General features: G+C 38.9%; 1 protein-coding gene across 6 annotated transcripts in view; it reads right to left on the minus strand.

The window, feature by feature from the left end:
- Positions 1-513: 513 nt before the first annotated feature.
- LOC123952818 (COBW domain-containing protein 3) overlaps positions 514-23,322 on the minus strand; it is a 55,029-nt gene continuing 32,220 nt past the window's right edge. For 3 of the 6 annotated variants that reach the window (XM_046022377.1, XM_046022382.1, XM_046022381.1), the window contains 7 exons: positions 21,232-21,276; positions 15,349-15,405; positions 10,330-10,381; positions 4,731-4,799; positions 4,565-4,630; positions 1,194-1,323; positions 514-823 (listed from right to left, as the gene is read on the minus strand). In XM_046022377.1, the coding sequence (XP_045878333.1) occupies positions 717-823; positions 1,194-1,323; positions 4,565-4,630; positions 4,731-4,799; positions 10,330-10,381; positions 15,349-15,405; positions 21,232-21,276 (526 nt within the window). In that variant the 3' untranslated portion in view covers positions 514-716. The remainder of the gene's footprint in view (positions 824-1,193; positions 1,324-4,564; positions 4,631-4,730; positions 4,800-10,329; positions 10,382-15,348; positions 15,406-21,231; positions 21,277-23,322) is intronic. The other 3 variants (XM_046022378.1, XM_046022379.1, XM_046022380.1) reach the window with 3 other exon arrangements.

Genomic DNA, 23,322 nt, shown 5'->3' on the forward strand with positions numbered 1-23,322 from the left:
ACTCAGATTTCTTCCACTCGTAAGTCTCTAGCCGCAACAAGACTTCCATTTAATAAAAATAGTGATATTGTTTTTAAATAATTTTTGTTAATAACAATAAAATTATATCTATGCAGTCAGTGCAGTTCTAAGGGAAAAAGACAACGTGAAAGTAAGTTTTATCATTAGGAATATAAAAAACTCCACAAGTGAAAAGTTCAACATATGAAAATTTCAAAGCCAATTCTGACAGACACTTTTATGAACCAGCTATTAAAAAAAAACAAAAAACAAAACAAAACCCTGGGTGCCTGGGTGGCTCAGTCAGTTGTGCCCAACTCTTGATTTCGGCTCCAGTCATGATCTCAGGGTCCTGGGATCAAGCCTCATGTCGGGTTCCACGCTAAGGGGAGATCTCGCCTGCTTAGGATTCTCTCTCTCCCTTTCCTTCTGCCCCTCCCCCAACACACACCTCTCACACACTCACTCTCAAAAAAAAAAAAAAAACGAAACAAAAACCAAATACTTCAGAGGACATTATATTTTATTGTATGAACGTCAAATGTTTTAAGTACTTATTTACTATATTTTATGTGTTCCATAAAATAAACACTATTTTAAAGTACACTGGAATTCACAACAGAAGTAATGCAAAGAATAGATGCTTGAAATACACCCAGTAGGAAACTTACTCTCGATCTGTCACCCAATCCCTCTGATAAGAAATGCTTTTACTGTTATGGACAAACTTGATCTTCTTTGAAATGTGTTGTCCACCGTTTTTCTGTTTCCATCACAGTAGCTATAAATAGTTGTCTGAGGATCTCCTTATCTAAATTCCTGCCTGCAAACAGAATAAAATATGATGTAATTATATGATGCTTATTAAAATGAGTTTGCCTACCAATTCTAAATCATTAACAACTTGATAATCTTCAGAAATTTACAAAAACTAAGTAATCAGTGATCCGCTCCGTTAACTTCCTATTTCTAGTTAAGTCCCTCAGAATCAAATTGGCATTTTAATGACTTCTCTACATGTGAAGAGGAACCCAATGCCTAACAAGTTCTTCTGAATGTTATCACGTCATGAAGACAAATACATTAACCACAAGCTTAGGTTGACAAAAGGAACTGAGATCAGTTAATACTGGTTAAGTAGCACTATTATATCACTTTCAAATGTATATTTTAGAAATTTAACTATCACTTACCGATAAGAACCAGTCGATTTGTTCTCTCGGTGTCATCGTTCCAGCTCAGTGGTGTCTCCTCCAGATCATAGAGTTCATGGACACCCTGGACAATCACCTGTTTTGGTTTGTCTTTGATGGACACCAACCCCTGCTCAGACGAGATGGTTCAATCAGCCGCAGTTCAAATTTAAAGCAGAAACTGAGCATCAATCTTAGTGGATTAATTATTCCTATTCAATTTTAAATACACACCCATAAAGAAGATGCTGTTAAAATTACTTAAATCCAGTTATCTGCGCATTCTAGAAACAGCTTTTTAAAGCCTCCAATTTTTTTTAAAGATTTTCTTTATTTGACAGAGAAAGACACACAGAGAGAGGGAACACAAGCAGCAGGAGTGGGAGAGGCAGACGCAGGCTTCCCGCTGAGTAGGGAGCCTGATGTGGGGCTCGATCCCAGGACCCTGGGATCATGACCTGAGCAAAGGCAGATGCTTAATGACTGAGCCACCCAGGCGCCTCATAGCCTCCAATTTTTAAAAAAAGTTGATGTGCACAATGTTTTTTAAAATAATCCCTCGAACAATAAAATTAATACATGCATTAGGATGTGCTTTCAGTGATATGACAACCAAAAATTTAAACAACCAAATGACAAAACATGCATCGAATTCTACTGATGTTTCTACTTCAAGGATTTTACACCTGTTTCTCTTAGTTTTAGTGGGAAAATATGAGGAGTTAAAGGACTTGGGTGATAATTCTGACTGGGTTGCAATGAATGGTGCAGGGAATGATGGAATAAAGGAAAGGAAACACTGTCGGGATTAAGTTCATTTTTTATTGATTTGCAGAAATGATAAACTGGCCCCTCTGGGCATGAAATAATTTCTCTGAAATAACGTTTGTTATACTTGTTATAAAGTTAATATATGTACTGCAGAACAGTAAGAGACACCACTCATCGTCACTCTCGCCACATAAGCTTTGTGTGTTTTTGGTGTATTTGTGTATTTTAGGTGTATGTTCTTCCTGTTTTCCTTTGACCACTTCTGTTTTCTGCTTTTTATTTTCTAGTTTTACTGATAAAATTGACATACAGCACTGTACTAGTTTAAGGTGTATAATATGATTTGATTTCTGCTTTTTAAATTTAATACATAAAAACTCCTTGGAAAGAATTATCTAAACATCAATTTTCTGTTCCTTGTATAAAGACTTTGAAGTGCTAGCTGCTATCTGAGTGAACAATTTATTTTATTTAAAAGATTTTATTTATTTACTTGACACAGAGAAAGCACAAGCTTGGCGGGGCAGGGGGGATGGTGGTGGTGAGGATGGCAGGCAGAGGGAAAGGGAGAAGCAGGCTCCGGGCTGAGCAGAGAGTGGGGCTCCATCCCAGCACCCTGAGATCTCCTGGGATCATGACCTGAGCCAAAGGCAGACACGTAACTGACTGAGCCACCCAGGTGCCTCCCTGAGTGAACATTTTAAACAGGTTCATCATTATCAAACTAACATTTTGTAGCCAGAAGAGGAGGACATCTATGAAGGTGAAGGCTGTGCTGCCCCAGTTCTCAGTGTTGTTGTGATGAGACAAAGGCGAAGAGAAGAACCAAAAGGACAAAAAGCTGCAAAAAACCTGTCACACACCTAAGGACAAAATCCACCCTGGGATGGGGCAGGAAGAGCCACTGAACCGTGTGTGCCAGTGTTGGGGGCAGCACTAGCATCCGTGCCCCAAGGGCAGCTTTGTAGTGCTCCCCTGCCCATTCAGAAGCAGGGGATAAAAGCAGTGACAGAATGAAACACAATCTGCCAGGCGCGATCGTGGAACATAGATGGTGCTGCGGTCAGGGTAACAGCGGCAGGGTCACGCTTGGCTCCTCTGCATGGGAATGACTTGGGAACAGACAGATTCACCCATGGTGCTCTGAAGCCCATCCCAGGTGGAGCCAGCACAGGGAGTAAAGAAATCTAAACCTGAATGGTTTCTTGAGTGTCTCTCCCTTTGTCGTTCTAGTAACCCCAGGAAATCAGCAGCTAACCTCACAGGAAAATTTAGTTACTAACAGTAATAATAACAAATAGTAGTAATAAAATGTTTATGTACAATTCTGGAAACAGAGCAGCAGACAAATGACTGCTGATTGGGTAAGCACACAATCTAGAACCAATGCTCCCTAGAAACAAAACCTTCCGTGACATAAATACCGAAATGCCAAGTAACATGAATGGGTTTCCAAATACAGAGGAAGAATTTTTCTTTGATGTTCTGTATCTCTGTTTATGAAAACTGTTCAGTGTCTGCTAAATGCACCAAGCAACACAGGTTCAGCTGCAGCAAGGTTTTTTCTTTTTCTTTCTTTTTTTTTAAGATTTTTTTTATTCATTGGACAGAGGGAGAGAGCACAAACAGGAGGGGCAACAGGCAGAGGCAGAAGGACAAGCAGGCACCCCGCTGAGCTGGGAGCCCAATGCGGGGCTCCATCCTAGGACCCTGGGATCACGACCTAAGCCGAAGGCAAATGCCCAACTGACTGAGCCACCCAGGCGCCCTTGCAGCAAGATTTCTAATGTGCATTCTCTGTTAATGAAGCTCACTTGGAAAATTAAACACAAAAAGATGTTCGGGGGCATCTGGGTAGCTCAATCGGTTAAGTGTCTCTCTCTCTCTTTTTTTTTTTAAATAGATTTTATTTATTTACTTGACACAGAGAGAGAGAGATCACAAGCAGGCAGGCAGAGAGAGGGGGAAGCAGGCTCCCTGCTGAGCAGAGAGCCTGATGCAGGGCTCAATCCCAGGACCCTGGGATCATGACCTGAGCCAAAAGCAGAAGCTTAATCCTTTGAGCCATCCAGGTGCCCCTAAGTGTCCGACTCTTAATTTCAGCTTAGGTCACAAGCTTGGGGTTATGACATTGAGCCCCACATGGGGCTCACAGTGGGCACGGAGCCTGCTTAAGATTCTGTGTCTCCTTCTCCCTCCACCCCACCATTCCCTTACCAAAAAAAAAAAAAAAAGGACACTCATTCAGTTTTCCTTAACCAACCAAACCATGTGCTGAGGAAAGGAGAGTTCCAGCGAGTCAAGCTCATCAGCCAAGTAACTGCTCGGAACACTTGGGAGGAGAGAAAGAGGGGTGATGCTTCAAGGCATGGGTTGTTTTAGCTGCAACACTAAATGAAGCTATGCAAATAAATTACGATTTACACAGTGATTTTCGAAGCTGCTTTTCAGCAATGGAAATGAGAAAAAAAGGAAATCAGTAAAGATTATTTGTACTAAAACTAGTGCTGGTGTTTAAACCTAAATACAGTTTTATGTAACAGTCGAAAAAGGAAAGGGCCTTTGTCCCAAAGTATAAAAGTGTAGACCGTACTCCGCACCTTTAGCCGTATGACCTCCATGCAGTCATCGTCCTTGTTTCTCACGTTCTTCTCCCACAGAAGATTCTGTATCAAGTGACATATTTAATAAGACCAACCACTGCTGCCAGCAACACCGTGTAACACAACACGTGGTGAATCATTATCAATGAAATACTGCATTCACCTGAATAAATACATTCAGACTTTCTTCCTTTGCATTTCCTCGTACTTCAAATGTCACCGTAATAATGCTCTATAAATCAAGGGAGATAATCAATCGTGATTTTCTTTATAGTAATATTGGTGTACTTTTTAGAACATCAGTATTATTTTATAGTGATGTCGGAATATTTGAAGACAAAAAGGAACACGTCATGAACATGCATGCTGCCTGACAAGTATACAGGGTCAATATTTTTCACTATCTTGCTGAGTTCTGGTAGCAGCAATTCCATTTTCTGTACTCTGCAGAGGTGATCAGTGAGTTAGTATTTAAACAGAGAAACTTTCAGGAAAGGACACTCATAGTGTCATTCATTCTTTCCAGGACGCTCAGCACTGAGTGGGAAGGTAATGTGCACAGTGCACCGACTATGTACTGAGCCAGTTACTTTTGCCTGGGCCACTTCATTACGTGTTTTCATTTACTTGTGAAACAACAATCCTGTGGAATAAAGAGAATTATTTCCCTTTTATAAACTGAGAAAAATAACGCTCAGAAAAAATAAACTACTCAGAGCCGGGAGTAAAACTCCAATGCAAAAGTGTAATTCTGTTCTCTGTGAAAAATGTAAAAGAAAATTCAGTTTATCTCTGACCAACTATGTGCCAAAGGAGAAGAGTACGTGGAGATGAGAATGATAAGCATAATATCACTTTTGGTTTGAGAAGGCTGGCATCATTTAGAATGTTAACTCTGATATTTATTTTTCCTCCTGCTCTGGATAAATCTCTCACTGTCCACTCTAAGGAACCAGAAGTTCAAGATCGCCTGTAGTTGGTCACATAACTAAAATCCAAAGCTCCATTTGCTCCTGTAACCAAAATTTCAACTTAGTGATGAAAATACACAAGAGCTAAGCATAAGATGATGAAAACACAAACCCCACCTTGGATAATTAGGAGAAGATGCTCAAGCCAAGCTTTAAAACAGGAAGAAAAAACAGTAAAGCACGGCCTTGCATCATTTCCTACAACTGCACATATTAAGAGCAATTTTATTCACCAACAGAAAAGCACACAGGCTTATAGCAGAAAATATGGAAAGACCAAATTGCTTTTTATCCAAACACAGAGGATTACTAAAGGTAAGTACTAAAGATAATGTAAGGACAAAATACACTGATACTTAGTCTCCACTGCTGCTGGTAATGGGAAAAGCAAAAAGAAAGGACTTTCTTGCAAAATGTGAGACACGAAAGTCAACTAAAATGGACTTTGAAATGTCAGATTTTTAGAAGTACTTGTTCTCCCATCCAAGTACTAACCAGGCCCGACCCTGCTTAGCTTCCGAGATCAGACGAGATCGGGTGCGTTCAGGGTGGTACGGCTGTAGACTAGAAGTACTTGTTCTGTCACAATAGCCAGAGATGAACAATATAACACCAACAGACTAAATGGACAAAGAAAACGCAGTATAATAGTACAGTATAAAAATGAACCATTATTTACCTTTAAAGAAAAGGAAATGCTGCCACGTGCCCCAACATGGATGAGCCTTGAGAACAACAGGCGAAGTGAAATAAGCCAGTCAAAGAAGGACAAATACTACGTGACTCCACTTACACGAGGTATCTAAGTGGTCAAACTTAATAGAAGTAGAAAGTAGAATGGCGGCTGCCTGGCTGGGAGGTGAGGGAAATGGGGAGCTGCAGTTCAATGAATATAGTTTCAGTCATGCAAGATGGAAAAGGGCTAGAGATCAGCTGTACAACAGTACATAGACAGTATTAGCTAGTGATACTGCACTATATACTTAAAAATAGTCAAGAGGGTAGATCACGTGGGTTTATCATAATTTTTTAAAAATACTTATTTTTAAATCTAAATAAACACACTATGCTTTTAAACTATTTGTTTTGTAAGTTTAATAGTATCCTGCACTTAAAGTTTTCTTTTCCCCTTAAAGCAATCACTGCAATACCTAAAAATCCATATCAAAATGTATAGAAAATCATATAACATTTCAAAATACATAGCAAAAAGGTTGCTAAATGAAACATAATTTGTCATTTTCAAAAGACAGCAGCAATTCAACCTTCAAACTTGCTTAAAATGTATTTTATTCAAGTTGGATAACTTGGCTTTTAATATTGGCAAGGTCTCAACATGGAACTCAATACTGCTTTACTGTAGCTCAAAGAATTTTTACAGGGAATGACTGTTGTTTTTGGCAGGTTAGCAATATGATGATATTTCTAAGGGGTACAATAAACTCCAGTATGAGATAAAAAGGGTTTTAAAAATTACAACAATGCATCAGGGACTCAAGGAGTGAGATACACATTTTAGAACTTGAGGTTTTTCTGTACTCAATAAACTCTTCTTAAAGTAGACAAATTTTTTTTTAAGATTTTATTTATTAATTTGACAGAGAGAGGAGTCACGGCCAGAGAGGGAACACAAGCAGGGGGAATAGGAGAGGGAGAAGCAGACTCCCCATTGAGCAGGGAGCCTGATGTGGGACTCGATCCTAAGACCCTGGGATGATGATCTGAGCCAAAGGCAGATGCTTAACAACTGAGCCACCCAGCCATCCTGCAGTAGACAAATCTTAGAGATTAAATCATCCAATTCCCTCTGCAGAGGACGAGAGTCACAACTCAAAATTCCTAATTTAATAAACTATGCACAGACTGCCATTTGGGTTTTCTCACCTTCTCACCCTCCAACCCTGGGCCCTCCTTATAGGGAGGGAACAAGGAATCCATGAAAGATGGCTGCATTACAGATGATTCAGGGATAAAACGTCAATAACATAACTATTATGTACCAAGTATTACCAATTTCAGACTTTTCTCCCAGCTTTTGTTTTGAATCTAAAATTAACTCTCCTTTTCCCAGACACAGAAAGAAGCAGAAAACCAAAGCAATCATTCAGAAAACAAAAGTAAAATAAGGTACTGCCGCTAGAATAAAATTTAGGAATAACTCCAAAATTTTAGTTTTCTGGTCTAATTTTGATTCCACCTCCCAGGTTATTTCCCTTGGTGTCCCAGTCTTTGGCAAACAATATCTAACATGCAATAACTTCTGCATGTTTTCTTCATTTGGGAAACTGAGCCCATTAAAAACATGCTCAACCAAAATGTGAAGCTCCTCCTGAGTTATCTCTATGGGATATCCTGCCACCAAGTATGAAGCTGAACGTCTGGCATCCATCCTTCTCCAAATCAGTGTGCCTTCCAGGTTTCTTCAAGCCTAAGTCCCTCCAGTCAATCAGGCCTGTTTCCCATCACTTCCCCCGTCTTACTGTCTCCGCATCAGTCAGTGAGGCTACTCTGGCAAGTCTACCTGCGAATCAGCCCTCCATTTAACCCATTTCCATGCCCCCTGCCACCCACACAGTCCAGGCCCTTGTCACAGGGTATGTTCCAGCTTGGTCTCCTGCCATCAGCTCCAACCCAGCTCACCTGACACTGTGGGACAGTCCAGTGTGAGTTCTGCTTGCCCCCACACATGGAAGCCCAACACGTTAGCTCAGGATTAAAATACCAAGCATCCCACCAACACTTCCACGCTGCAGTCCTCCTCTTCTAGAGCATTCTCACTTTCCCACTTTTAAAATCTGGATTACTCCTTCCCTTACTTCTTCCAGTCAAACAAAAACCTAGTTTAAGGCTACATTCTGATGTCATACTCAGAACAGCAGCTGCATCTTTGCAAAGAATGTTGCTAATTGGAAAGAGACGCAAAGGAACTCTCTTAACGATTTTGGAAATCTTCTGTATCTGGATCTAAGAGAGGATTACAGAGATATGTGTTCATGTGTGAAGATGGACTGATACACAAGCACAAATATATGCAAAGACACATGGACTTCTATGCTAAAAATCTGTATGCTTTACTGTACATTTTTTTTAAAAAGTATCTTTCATGAAGCCTCAGATCCACTAAACCGAAGGAGACCATCATTCCCCTGAATCCCAGAGCCTTTGTATGCAGTAGTGCATTCTGCCCTTTTTTATATGCCTAAAGCAGGGAAGTGCCTCAGAATCTCCTGTAGAGCCTTAAAAAAAAATAGGCGTACCCTATTTACCGATGAAATAATGACACCCTGTCTGGGATTGGATTTAATACACTCCAGCAAAGGTAATGGGCACTTGCAGTTTTATTATACCATTCTATTTTTATGTATTTTTGAAATTTTCTGTTTAAAAAAATACCCCAGCAAAAGAAATACTGGGAAGACAGAGGCAATAAAATCAGCAAAACATTGACAACCACTGCAACTGGGTTCCTATTGCTATTCTCTGTACTTTTGTGTATCTTCAAAAATTTCAATAAAATGTTAAAAATGTACATACACATTAATTTGCACACACCCAAACTCCACTCCTGGAGATACGAGGTGGGGGACTACTGAACATCCAATATTTTTTAAAAAGTTCCACAGGTGACTCTGATGTTTCCCATTTGATAAACAGCTTTTCATTTTTGTAACATAGATTCACTGAGCAGCCACCACACACCGTGCCCTGTGCAGAGCACTGAGGACTCCACACTTAAAGAGCGTACAGACCACTACAAGGAAAAAGCATTTCAACCCAAACTGTAGGGCATTATAAACGCCATGAGAGGGATATACGCAAGATACCGTACGTAGAGATATTGGCCATTATAAAGGTTCTTAGAAGAGACTACTACATTTTTCATCTTTTACATGACTCCTAGGATAATGTCCCTCACTTAGAAAGTAAGAACATGTTTCCGGTTCATCATTATGACTATTACTGAGTATTGTAAATAGCTGGGTTTTTCCAAAAATTCTACTGCCAGAGAACTGTATTTCTCTCACTCACTCATTTTAAAGACATACAAAGATGAATATTTTATTAAGCTTCCCAGAGGAAAAGTGCTAGGAACACAGTAGTACCGGTCCCCATAAATGCGAGGCAAAATGAAGACAGACGAACAAGTAGCCCCATCACAACCAGTAATGCTTCCAAGAGTGAGTGCCGGTTTCCAGACAGAGGAGGGAAGACGGTTTATGGCTCACTCATATGCCCCTTTTGTGTTTCAGTGGAACAAAGAAGTTACCAGAAAGAGCTTTAGACCACCTAAATTTTAATTTAGGGCACCTAAATATTAAGAGCTTTAGACCACCTAAATGAAGGATACCTTAGAGAGTTCAAATTTACAGTGCTATCTCCAGGTGAAACTCCAAGTCAATTTTCATTTAAATAAGCCATAGAGGTTTTTACCAGACTTTCCATTAATCTGTTGGTTCAACATAGCTAAAAATAGGCTGCATATAGAACCCCCAGGCTGCTTTTAAGCAGTGATTCCCATCAGAAGAACTGATCAAAATACGCTGAGTGACCTACTGAATAGAGAAGCTAGAAAGCACGATTTCTTGAGATTCTAAATAACTCTGGTTTAGTGAATTCCTAATATGTATTAAGAAGCTAGATGAGATTACCTTAAAAGCATCCAAATTCTGAAAATTATCAACAAACTTCAAAAATACTTTTTTTAAAGCAAGGCTCCAATAAAACAGTCCTAAAAGAAACAACTTATTTTTTTTTAAATGCTTAAAAAAATTTTTTTAAAGACAGTTTTACCTGATCAAGGTGAGGCTGTGTTGTTGGCACATGCTGAAGTTTTTTCTGCAAACTAAAAAAAACTGATTATAAATTAAGACAGCAATATACTTTCAATTTAACCTTATATGTTACTTAGAGATGCACAGCGAAGAAGGGAGTTTCCACAATTCACTCTATTATGTGGCTCCAGATTTACATACTATTTACACATTCTAATAGAGAAAAGCTAGCAAAATGTTTAAAGATTTTTTCTAACGATGTGTACACATTCAACAAACAAGCAAACAGACTGGTATGAAATGGGTGAAGGGGACTAAGAGGTAGAAACATCCAGTTACAAAATAACTAAGTCAAAGATGAAAAGTACAGCACAGAGAATATAGTCACTAATACTGCAGTGACAATGTACAGTGACACATGGTGACCCCACTTATCAAGGTGAGGACTGAGTTAAGATAAAGAATTCTCAACTCAATATGCGATACACCTGAAAATAATAAAACACTGTATGTTACACTTCAATAAAAAATGTACACACATTCACATGCATACATATACACGCAATATAGAAAAAAATTAATCTTTAGTGACACTACTCTGTGAGGTTAAACATATCAGCAGATTGCTTTCTAATTCCAACAGATCTATTACGGCCTAGAAAAAGACACGTGAGCATTTTACTACTGCTCCAAATTTCAACTCGTCCCAGGCTTCCTAATGTCAAAACAAGGCTAGTACCTAAACAAATTCAGAAGGGTATATTTTTTTATCAGTGTTTTCCCTTAAACGTATCTACTTATTAAGAAATAAGTAACATCCATAAATACACGCCTTCTATATAGTTACTTGCCAATGACTGAGAGAAAACAAACAGAATCTTAAAAATGTATTGTTCTGATATGAAAAAGAGTAAGAAGATCAATATGGCACAACCAGTTACAACCTTAACAACTGTAGCATACACTTGGACACTGACTCGGGTAGGCTGGGAGGAGGAAAAAGACTTAAAACCTTGCAGATGTTTTGCTTTGCACAACAGTGAGGGGTAAATTAGTAACAGGGAGTTTAGAAAAAAGAAAAGGATTGTAGAAACTGCTGAAGGGAAATGAGCCTCACTGGAGGGAGGTCCTGGTAGAGAAAGTGTCAAATTAAATCCTTCCCAGCTGGTTGCTCAGGAAAGGATTCTCCATTTCGGCAACTGAGTACAATGAAAGTTATGCACAGGCTTACGTCACAGAATGGGCTCACATTAAATAGTAACTTCTTTAAGTGTCACTAATGCATTATCACTGTTCTTAAGCAAGTGTGGAGTGAGATTACCTTAGAAAATGTTTGAAAAAAATCACACATTCTTTCCTTAGGTTCAATATTTAATGTTGTTAAAAATAACTGCCAAAAACTTCCACAAGGAAGGAAAAGGTTTTCCTCAACCCTCTACGGTGTCTGGCTGGGCGTGAAAATTAGATTGACAAACAGATTAGCAGGAGAAAATGGTACAAATTTATTATAGAGAGAGAAAGAAAGAGTGCACAGCAGGGAAGGGGAAGAGGGAGAGGGAGAATGAATCCCAAGCAGATTCTCTACAAAGCGCAGAGCCTAACACAGGGCTTGAGCTCAGGACCCTGAGATCATGACCTGAGCAGAAACCAAGAGTTAGACGCTTAACCAACTGAGCCAGTCAGACACCCCTATTAATGTAAGTTTTATGTAACATAGGAGCCTTCATAAAGAAATGAAGAACGAAAGAAATGGTTAAACCTGAGCGTTTTTATGCTATGTTTGATGAAGAGTGGAAGGTTGTGGAAAGATAAAATGGGACAGGGTACAAAGCAAGTGCAGTAAACTGGGTGATACTCAGAGAGGCCGGTTTCTTCAGTTCCTCTGTGTGCACCTTAGTTTGCAGAGAAAGGATGCTCCCTTTCTCTGGGCACTGGGTGGGTACCTCTCACATAAGGCTTATATGACTCAACTACTTCGGAGGAAATGGGAGAAAAGATTTCCAAATCTCCTATCTGACTAGGGGTAACACCCAGAATACATAAAAAAGCTCTCCAGCTCAGCCACAAACAGCAACAAACCACGGGATTAAAGAATGGACCAAGTATTTGAATAGACATCTCTCCAAAGATCATCTACAAACGGCCACTAAGTACATGAGAAGAGGTCACGGTCTCTAACCGTGAGGGACATGCAGAGCACAACCACAAGGTGCTGCCACCTCACACCCACGAGCACAGCTACTACCAAAACCAACTGGAAATACCGAGTGTTGGCAAGTCCACGGAGAAAGCAGAACCCTGTGCCGTGCTGGTGGAAGTTAAAATGGTGCAGCTGCTGTGGAAAACAGTATAGTGTGCCTCAAAATATTACAAAGAAGTGAAAGCAGGAGCTGTGAAGAGACATTTGCACACCCATGTCACAGCAGCATTGTTCACAACACCCAAGAAGTGGAATCAAGCCAAAAGTCCATCACTGGATGAATGGATAAACACAATGTAGCACATGCATATGATGGGGTACTATTTAGCATGGAAAGGAAAGAACTGTCACATGCTACAACATGGATGAACCTTGAGGACTACGTGAAGTAAACCAGTTACAGTAAGACAAATGCCATATATTTCCACTGGTATAAGGAATCTAAAGTAGTCAAATTCTTTTTTTTTTTCTTTTTTTTTTTTTTTTTTTTTAAGGATTTCTTATTTGAGAGAGAGAGAGAGAGAGAGCATGAGTACGAATGGTGAGGACAGGCAAAGGGAGAGGGAGAAGCAGACACCCCACTGAGTGGGCAGCCAGATGAGGGACTTGATCCCAGAACCCAGAGATCATGACCTGAGCTAGAGGCAGACACTTAAGTGACTTAGCCACCCAGGCACCCATAAAGTAGGAAAATTCTTAAGAACAGATAACAAAATGGTGGTTGCTAGGGGCTGTGGGGAGGGGACCATGGCAAGCTGTCATTCAACAGAGTTTCAGTTCTGCAAGATGAGAAAGTTCTGTAAATCTATTGCACAACAATGTGAATATACTTAACACTACTGAACTGTACATTTAAAAACGGTTAAGATTATTTAAAAGAAAAAAAAAGATAATGATGTCCAGGGAAGAAAGATATGTTCCTTTCCCTTATCAAAAGATTCCCTCCAGGGGCACCTGGGTGGCTCAGTCACTTAAGTGTCTGCCTCTAGCTCAGGTCATGATCTCTACATGTGATCTCTCTGTCAGATAAATAAATAAAATCTTAAAAAAAAGATTCCTTCCAGGGAAAGAAACAGGAAAGTGATCCATCACTTAAGAGAAAGGAGAAGTGTGTAGGAATATCTCAAGCTAAAAGTTTTTTTTGTATTTCATCCATTTTTCTCATAGAAAGTATTACACACAGTGGTTGGTGTAGAAATATTAACAATGGATCCTTAAAGTTAACTACCTTTTTTAAAAATTATTATTATTTCTCTAAAGATTTTATTTATTTATTTATTTGACAGAGACGGAGAGATCACAAGTAGGCAGACAGAGAGGAGGAAGCAGGCTCCCCACTGAGCAGAGATCCCTATACGGGGCTCGATCCCAGGACCTTGGGACCATGACCTGAGCAGAAGGCAGAGGTGGTTTTTTTTTTTTTTTTCCATTTTATTTATTTTTTCAGCGTAACAGTATTCATTCTTTTTGCACAACACCCAGTGCTCCATGCAAAACGTGCCCTCCCCATTACCCACCACCTGTTCCCCCAACCTCCCACCCCTGACCCTTCAAAACCCTCAGGTTGTTTTTCAGAGTCCATAGTCTCTTATGGTTCGCCTCCCCTTCCAATTTTTTTTTTTTTTTAATAAACATATAATGTATTTTTATCCCCAGGGGTACAGGTCTGTGAATCGCCAGGTTTACACACTTCACAGCACTCACGATAGCACTTACCCTCCCCAATGTCCATAGCCCCCTCCCCCTCTCCCAATCCCACCTCCCCCCAGCAACCCCCAGTTTGTTTTGTGATATTAAGAGTCATTTATGGTTTGTCTCCCTCCCAATCCCATCTTGTTTCATTTATTCTTCTCCTATCCCCCTAACCCCCCATGTTGCTTCTCCATGTCCTCATATCAGGGAGATCATATGATAGTTGTCTTTCTCCGATTGACTTATTTCACTAAGCATGATACGCTCTAGTTCCATCCACGTCGTCGCAAATGGCATGATTTCATTTCTTTTGATGGCTGCATAGTATTCCATTGTGTATATATACCACATCTTCTTTATCCATTCATCTGTTGATGGACATCTAGGTTCTTTCCATAGTTTGGCTATTGTAGACATTGCAGCTATAAACATTCAGCTACACGTGCCCCTTCGGATCACTATGTTTGTATCTTTAGGGTAAATACCCAGTAGTGCAATTGCTGGGTCATAAGGTAGTTCTATTTTCAACATTTTGAGGAACCTCCATGCTGTTTTCCAGAGTGGTTGCACCAGCTTGCATTCCCACCAACAGTGGAGGAGGGTTCCCCTTTCTCCACATCCTCTCCAGCATCTGTCATTTCCTGACTTGTTAATTTTAGCCATTCTGACTGGTGTGAGGTGATATCTCATTGTGGTTTTGATTTGTATTTCCCTGATGCCGAGTGACGTGGAGCACTTTTTCATGTGTCTGTTGGCCATCTGGATGTCTTCTTTGCAGAAATGTCTGTTCATGTCCTCTGCCCATTTCTTGATTGGATTGTTTGTTCTTTGGGTGTTGAGTTTGCTAAGTTCCTTATAGATTTTGGATACTAGCGAAGGCAGAGGTTTTAACCCACTGAGCCACCTAGGCACCCCAAAGTTAACTACCTTTTATACTAAAATTTCTATAGGAAAATGTATTGTGATTTCCAAACATCAAATTAATAACATTTTAAGAATCTAAACATTAGGAATGCTCTTGTACATCATAGGAATGATCAGAAACTTAAAACAAGTATGCATCTGTATATATCATTCCTGTAACTTCTACAATCATGGAATAAAAAGTACATTACAAAAAAAGTGAACAAAATACAGAAAACATACCTTATTCCAGAAAGACCGTCAAAGGAGTGAAGATCTAATACATTAGAAAGATCAACTCTAAAAGGAAGAAATCCAATGTAAACAGTGGGAAATTCTGTGAAATATATTCAATTAATCAAGGAAAAAAAATCTCTGTGAATCTTTTGCCAAAAATGTAGACATAAAGTTTAATCAACATCATACCATTTGGGAAACACATAAAAATGACAAGCAAAGAACAAAAAGCTTGTTGTAAAATTTTTTAATAAATTTCTTCATAAAATTCAAAAAATGGTAAATAGTATAAATTCAAGGCAGAAAATTACTTGATTATTGCTTCAATAAACTACATATATTTTTATTTATACTTTCAATTTTTTTAAAATCCTGGATATTTATGAGCTTGATGTCAAATACATTTTTACAGCCAAAAAAACAAAAAACAAAAAACACATCAGTTACAGAACTGGAACCTTTCAAAGCAGCAGTTTACTACTCAAAAGATGAAATGCGAGAAGAGAAGAGACTAGCACAGTACAGTACCAGACCTTCAGAAGGTCTGGGTTTCTTTTACTTCACTCCCCCCCACCCCACCATGATATAACAGGTAATATTTTAAGAATATGAGGAGTCAAACAACTAAGGTATAAATATTCACTCTAGGACCCTAATCTACATTCAAAGAATGTGGTTTATTTCCTTCAGATCAGGATTGCATTGACTGAAACATCCCAGATAGTGCACTATGTGAATAAACATTATTTCCATGGGAATTATTTAGAGGTAATTGTGGCTTATTAGGAAAGCAGTGATTGAAATCAGAAGAGAATATCACATCAAAGAGCATTCGTTTTGGTTGAAATACATAAAGACTAGTGAGTTCCAATTCTTACATGAGCTTGTAAAACAGTAGAGGACAGTGATTTCTCTATAATCAAAGCTACGATGAAGGAAAGTTTCAAGAAAATCACAAGAGTATGAATTTCAAAATCAGACTCCAGGAATTTGCCAAACATCTAAGTTCTTTTACAAAGAAAACAAAACCTAGTCAAATTCAAGATTTTTAAAAACACGCCAATGTGTAAGCCAAACCACCTCTTCTAACTTAGGAGTGACGGGCTCTGGCTGCTTTGCTGATTCCCAACAGCCAGCCAAATATTGGTGCCTGTGGCAACAATACTGTTTGATTAGGAGTACTTATCCTGGCACAAGGTAGACAAATACCTATCTTACGAAAAGAGTAATACTCTAAAGTTATATGTTAATAAACTATATCAACACTTCACATTCTGGACATTCTAGATGAAAAGAATCAGGAAAATCATCAAAGAAGTAAATATTCCATAAATTTTTAAAATAACAACTTACATAAGACATCAAACCCTTAATATTAAACATATTTCCATCTTCACCGTGACAATTGAGTAAATATATGTACTGATATGTGACAGATGAATGAAATTCTCCCTCAAGTTTGTCATCTTTTTTTTTTTTTTAAAGATTTTATTTACTTATTTGACAGAGAGATCACAAGTAGGCAGAGAGGTAGGCAGAGAGAGAGGGGAAAGCAGGCTCCCCGTTGAGCAAAGAGTCCGGTGCGGGGCTCGATCCCAGGACCCTGAGATCACAACCTGAGCCAAAGGCAGAGGCTTAACCCACTGAGCCACCCAGGCGTCCCCCAAGTTTATCGTCTTTACCTTAGGAAATAGCTAGTTTAAAAAGTACACCTGCCAATCATCTGAATATCAAAATTCAGGCCAACTGTATGAATACCACAAGTCAGTTTTGAAACACAAGTTTCTAAAATAAACAGTTTCACTCTGACAGTGTTCTTAAGAATCCACATCACACATTTAGAAATAATTCTGCTTGATACCCAGAATCTTTTGATATTTCCAAAACACACAGGATCAACACTAGATCTGCACAGGTTAAAATCTATGGAGAATAGAGTCCGCACGGAGGCTGCCACAACCCAGCCGCTGCCCTTGTTCCCGAGGCAGAGCTGGGGGTGCTGGAGGTGCCAGGTGCATGCCTCTCTTTTCTGTACATGTGGGGAGGGGGTTGGAATAGGGCTAGGGGAGCTCTGGGGGGTCTCCCACCCAGACAGCTGCAGGAACCACTGGGGGCTGGAGGATGTTACAGCAGTGTTGGAAGGGAGGGAGCAAAAAAGCAAAAAAAAAAAAAAAAAAAAAAAAAAAAAAATCTACAGAGAATAAAGTAACACTAGCCTCTCACTACATCTCACCAGATTCTCAATGGAGAATTAAAGAGGAAAAGTTTAAGGTTCCAGATGAGAGTTAACATGGACGTGACCAAATCTAGTACCACCATGGAAAATAAATTCCTTCACTCATCCAACTAGAAAACTAATTTCAATGGCATAAAATATATTTAGTGTCCTCCTTTAAAGATAACAGCATCAGATATTTCCAAAATAGTAATACGAGAAATAAAAAAAATTAAAAGACTACCTCCATCAGTTTTTACATAGTGGGGAGCAGAGTTGAGCTGCTACCCCGGGGTTAATGTCTGCTAGTTCTCTTTCCAAGGTTCAATAAGTCTCCTAAACAGGGGCCACCAGCCAATCCCAGATCTACAAACCGTCAAATCCATCCAATAGCTAAGTCCTGAACTTTAGAACCAGATTTCTGAAGGCCTTCCCCAGTGGTACCTCAAACTCAGTATCTCCAAAACTCAACAAAACACCTTTTACCAAACCCCTGCTACCACTACCTCACCCGGAAATTGTTCCTCCTTCTGGTATTTCCTTCCATGGAGAACTGCACCATATTCTATCCTTCTCCCAGGACTCATACTGCTTTTAAAACCTTTCACTGACTCCTCGCTGCCCACAGAAAAAAAAAATCCAAAGTATATATGTCAAGGCAGTCAAGATCCTTTGTGGAAAGTTCTCCATCTCCTTAGTCACACCTCTTTCTCTCTGCCACACACCGTGTACTCTAGCTGTTCTAAAATACTTACAGGTCCCTGCAGTACAAAATCTTTCTATGCCTAAAAAGTCACTGCTACTCTTGTTTATCTGGAAAAATTCTATTCATTCTTCAAGAGGTCAATAATCACCTTCTCAGTCAAATTTTGCTGAATCTTCATCAAGAAGAGCTAAGCAGTTGTTCCTCTATATCCCTGTTCTTATATTCCCTACACAAATAATACTCCTGTTATATTAATAATTTTTAATACACTGGGTTTTGCTTGTTTAGTTCTGTCTCCCCCAAATGACTCATCACCTACCACAAAGGCAGAGTTTTTGCCTTATCCATTGCTTAAATCCTCAACAAGCCAAGAAATACCTGAAAGCTAACAGAATGCCCAACAGTTTGTTGAACTGATTCACTTATTACTGAACAACTGGATTTTGGTTTTCCTGTTCCATCCTCTGAAATCTCCAAGATTAAAAAGGAGTCAGGGAGAGATAAGAATGGCTCTTCTTCTGATCTCCCACCCCTGCTTCTGAAGTCTATATGGCCCATTAGAACTTCCATTTGTCTCAAAGTCAACTTAAGTCTTACTATTAGTAAGACAATGCTACACCTGATTCTTACTCCTCAACTTAAATACTCAAGGTAAACCTTTTCTACATATGCTTACAGCAGTCTTATTATTGTCAGTTTTACTACTATCAGCCTTTATCAACCACAAAATGCTTGAGGCATTAAAATTTAAAAACAAAAAAACAAACACAATAAGACAAAACTTCCATCAATTATTTCAACCATTTTGTTAAAAACCTGATCTCTCCTTTCTAAACTGGGAAGCTCAAATTGCTGTGCCTCAAGGAATTGGGGGAAATATTTAATGTAAGATTCGTGACCATTCTAAGAATTCTACCATGGAGGTCTGATCTTCACTGAAAAAGATCCCAATCCAACTTCAGTCCTCATGGCAAGGAAGTACTATTTCAGAAAGTCCCTACATTCTCAGATAGAACGGCAAATACAAGACACTGAAGAAACAGAAAAAAAAGGGGGGGGAAAGGAGATTTTATTCATTTGCTCATTCACCCATTTGAAGTAACTATATTTAATCGCTGCATGTTTACTGTTCTATAACATAACAGAACAACTGTTAGAAATATCATATAAGGGGTGCCTGGGTGGCTCAGTGGATTAAGCCTCTGCCTTCAGCTCGGGTCATGATCTCAGGGTCCTGGGATCGAGCCCCACATCGGGCTCTCTGCTCCACAGGGAGCCTGCTTCCTCCTCTCTCTCTGCCTACTTGTGATCTCTCTCTCTGTCAAATAAATAAATAAAATCTAAAAAAAAAAAAAAAAGAAAGAAATGTCATATAAACATCAAGATTGTTTCATAATAGTCTCTTCAAGATAAAACCTTTATGCAGGGCATAAAGGTCTAAAATGAAAACAAACAGAAAAAATATTAAGCAAGGTAAATCCAGGGGCCTGTAAAAACTGATCTGAGATGTTTATGACTGTGAACCAAATAAATGCTACTACAGCTATTTATGGATATGGTTTTTAAAGAACTTATTTCAGCTTTATGTGGTCATCTGTGTGTCACTTTGTAATGAAGAGAAAATTTAAGGAAAAAGAAAATGGTAAAAATGCAATAGAAAGAAGACGGGTAACTGAAGAATGGCTCTGGTATGGGTTAGATGATGAGAGACTTTCTACACTGGAATCTGAAATGCAGGGAGCACATTTGGTGTGCGCTTGGAGAAGACTTACACTAAGGGCATTCTTCTGCCACCGCTGCCAACAGATGAGTGGCTTCTGAGAATGCATACCAAATTCATTCCCCAGCTGTTCACACGCACACAAGCAGCTGCCTCCGTTATGCCTAACGCTGAGGGTAGTCTGTCAGCACCTCTAATCTCTGCCATAGCAGACAAGCCTCTCAGCTAAGACCTCTGCTGCACTTCTAAGGAAAGAATCTTTGAATTAGGGACTGGGTTGGCGCTAGACTGCCAGCTGTGAGCCCCAGAGCTGCTGGCTGCATGCCGCTGGGCCTATCAGCTGCTCAACCATTCCTGCTAAAAAATGAGCTTAACGACATATCCCTGTAAGAAATTTTCTGAAATCATAATAGCATTCACTGGAAAACCGAATTCAATCCAAACAAATATATTTCATGGATGTTTCAAGACTATGTCTATTTTATAAAGTCATGCACATCTGTATGAACAGAATAAAAAGAAGAACCTACAGGAAATGGAAATAAAAAATGTAAAAACGAATGTGTTAGGAACTTAAAGGTTCCATCTATTTTTACATGACAGATTATTTTTGCAGCTATACAAAAAACTAAGAAGTTTTTAAAAAATATTAGGATGCCATTTAAGTACCTCAAGCTAAGATGAGATTCCTAGTAATATATATATATATATATTTTTTTTTAAGATTTTATTTATTTATTTGACAGAGAGAGACAGCCAGAGAGGGAACACAAGCAGGGGGAGTGGGAGAGGGAGAAGCAGGCTTCCCGCGGAGCAGGGAGGCGGATGTGGGACTCGATCCCAGCACCCTGTGATCATGATCTGAGCCGAAGACAGACACTTAACAACTGAGCCACCTAGGCACCCCAGAGATTCTTAGTAATATACTCTCACAGATTTCTATACTAGTTACTTTTATGAGTGGATGAAAAGTCCCATGTTTTTTTCCTCATGAAACAAAAACACGGTTACCCAGTCTTACCATGAATCTTAGTCTTAGCTATAAGAAGCAAACATACTAACCAAATATGCCAAACTAATTTATAAAGAACATTCAAAACATTTTGGGGCCCCATTTTTTTAAAACGCACATGTATCTTTCTTATAATAGAATAAAAAATATTTATTGGTTAATATTAATTATTAATACTTAATAATTATTAATTTAAATTATTTACTGTTGATATTGGTAATGGATTTTAAAAGTACCTTGATCTTTGTGTTTCTAAAATTTTTCCCAGTCCATTTATTGATCTGAAATAAACATAAAAATGGAGAAGGGTAAAAAGGTAAATGTTAAACTTTTTAAAGATCAAAAAGCATATTATTTCTAAAACAGAAAATAAGCATATACAAATACATCCAGAGGAAAAAAAACAGAAAAACAAAACTTACATTTTTTTTTAAAGATTTTATTTATTTATTTGACAGAGATCACAAGTAGGCAGAGAGGCAGGCAGAGAGAGAGGGGAAGCAGGCTCCCTGCTGAGCAGAAAGCCTGATGCGGGGCTTGATCCCAGGACCTGGGATCAGGACCTGAGCTGAAGGCAGAGGCTTTAACCCACAGAGCCACCCAGGTGCCCCAAAACTTATATTTTTCTTATAGCTCATCATTTTTTATCTAATCATAAATCAGGTATTTTCCACTTCAGTATTATAAACATGACAGGCAAAAGCTACTGCATAACTGCCAAACTAGGGGCTACTTTGTGAATTATAAAGAGACCTTCACTTTAGAAAAAATGATTCATAAACATCCAGTAATTCTAATGTTCTCAAAATGAGAAGATAAATCAAGACTTTTACTGATACTCAATTATCCGCAAGCACACATTGTGGAAATGGCTATCCACAGGCTAGAAATAAAAACCTAGTTGTGAGTGGCTTGGACCCCAGCCTGTCCTCAGTTTTCACAGTAAGTCAGGTATCCAGGTTCTTCCACAGAATAACGTCTTTGTTCTTTAACTAGAATCCATACCCACTCTGCCCGTCCTTCCCTTTCTGATACTACTAAGATAAAGAAAGAGGACTCCCATTGTATGGCACCAAAATACTTGTTAAATTCTTTTCAACATACTATATACCTCATCTATTTCTCTTTAGACCATCAATTCCATTGCCTTCAGCATTACTTGCTTAATATATGTGCCTTTTTTCAAGCTTATTCTCATGGGTAAGGCTTCCCATCTACAATGATTCTAAGTCAAGTCTCTCTACCATTTCACATAGTTCTTAATCTTTTCTACTGAATATACTGTATAACCTGATGGCCACTTCCTCTCAGATATGTTCACTTTCAAGTCTGATGTACAATGGAGGGTCAACATCCGAAGGGTTTGTAATTTATCAAAGCACTGTGTCCAAATTCCTTCCTGGTACTGCTGTACAGAGCAGGCCGGCAAGGAGCTGGCTACCAGTCAACAGTGCTGATGTTAGAGACCCAGCTTAAACAGTCAGCAGGCGGACAGAAAGCAACAATCCTTCCTTTTGTGACAAAAATGTTTGCTACATGGATTTATGTTTTCCTTTCCAGCAATCACAATGATGTAGAGGATTTTGAAAAGAGAAACAAAATTTAGGAGTGTCAAAAGGGGTAAAAGAACTATTCTCCATTCACTGCTTTCATCTTTCTAGACTTTTCAAAAATATCAACCATTTTTCCATTTCTTATATTCACTGTAGCTTGAAATTACTATGTAAATCAGGAAACAAAATCTACACTCTAACAATAACAGTAGCTAACGGAGCACTTGCTATGTGTCGGGCACAGTGTTAAGTTTACCAACACCGTCATGAACACTGTTACCGAGCTTAATGAAGTAGTCATTATTTCCTGTTTTAGAGAGGAGAATTTAAAAAAGCACAACAAGAAACAAACCAAGGAATAAAACCCAACCAGATTCCAAAATCCATCGTCTTAAACACTATACAGCACTACCTGCCCTCCACATGCAGACAGTATTACAGTTTTCTATAGTAAAGATTCAAAGGATATCAACATTAAAATAAAACAAAATATGCAGAAAAATAGGAATTTCTTTCTTCTTTAATCATTAATCACTGCAGCCAATCTCCTCATGAGCCTTACCTTTACTGATTCAATTTATAACATACTATGTGAACTGGTACCGACAGAATCAAAATGCGATGTCAGCAGATTACATCCATTAAAGACGACTAATAATAAAAGCTACTGAATGTCTCTTTGTAGATGGCATTTCTTAATTTAGGTCTTAAAAGATAATTCAAAGTCCCTGAACTCTCACCTCATTTGAAAAGTCCAAATGACTGTTGGGTCAT

This window comes from Meles meles, chromosome 11, assembly GCF_922984935.1.
Source record: "Meles meles chromosome 11, mMelMel3.1 paternal haplotype, whole genome shotgun sequence".
NCBI classification, from domain to species: Eukaryota; Metazoa; Chordata; class Mammalia; order Carnivora; family Mustelidae; genus Meles; species Meles meles.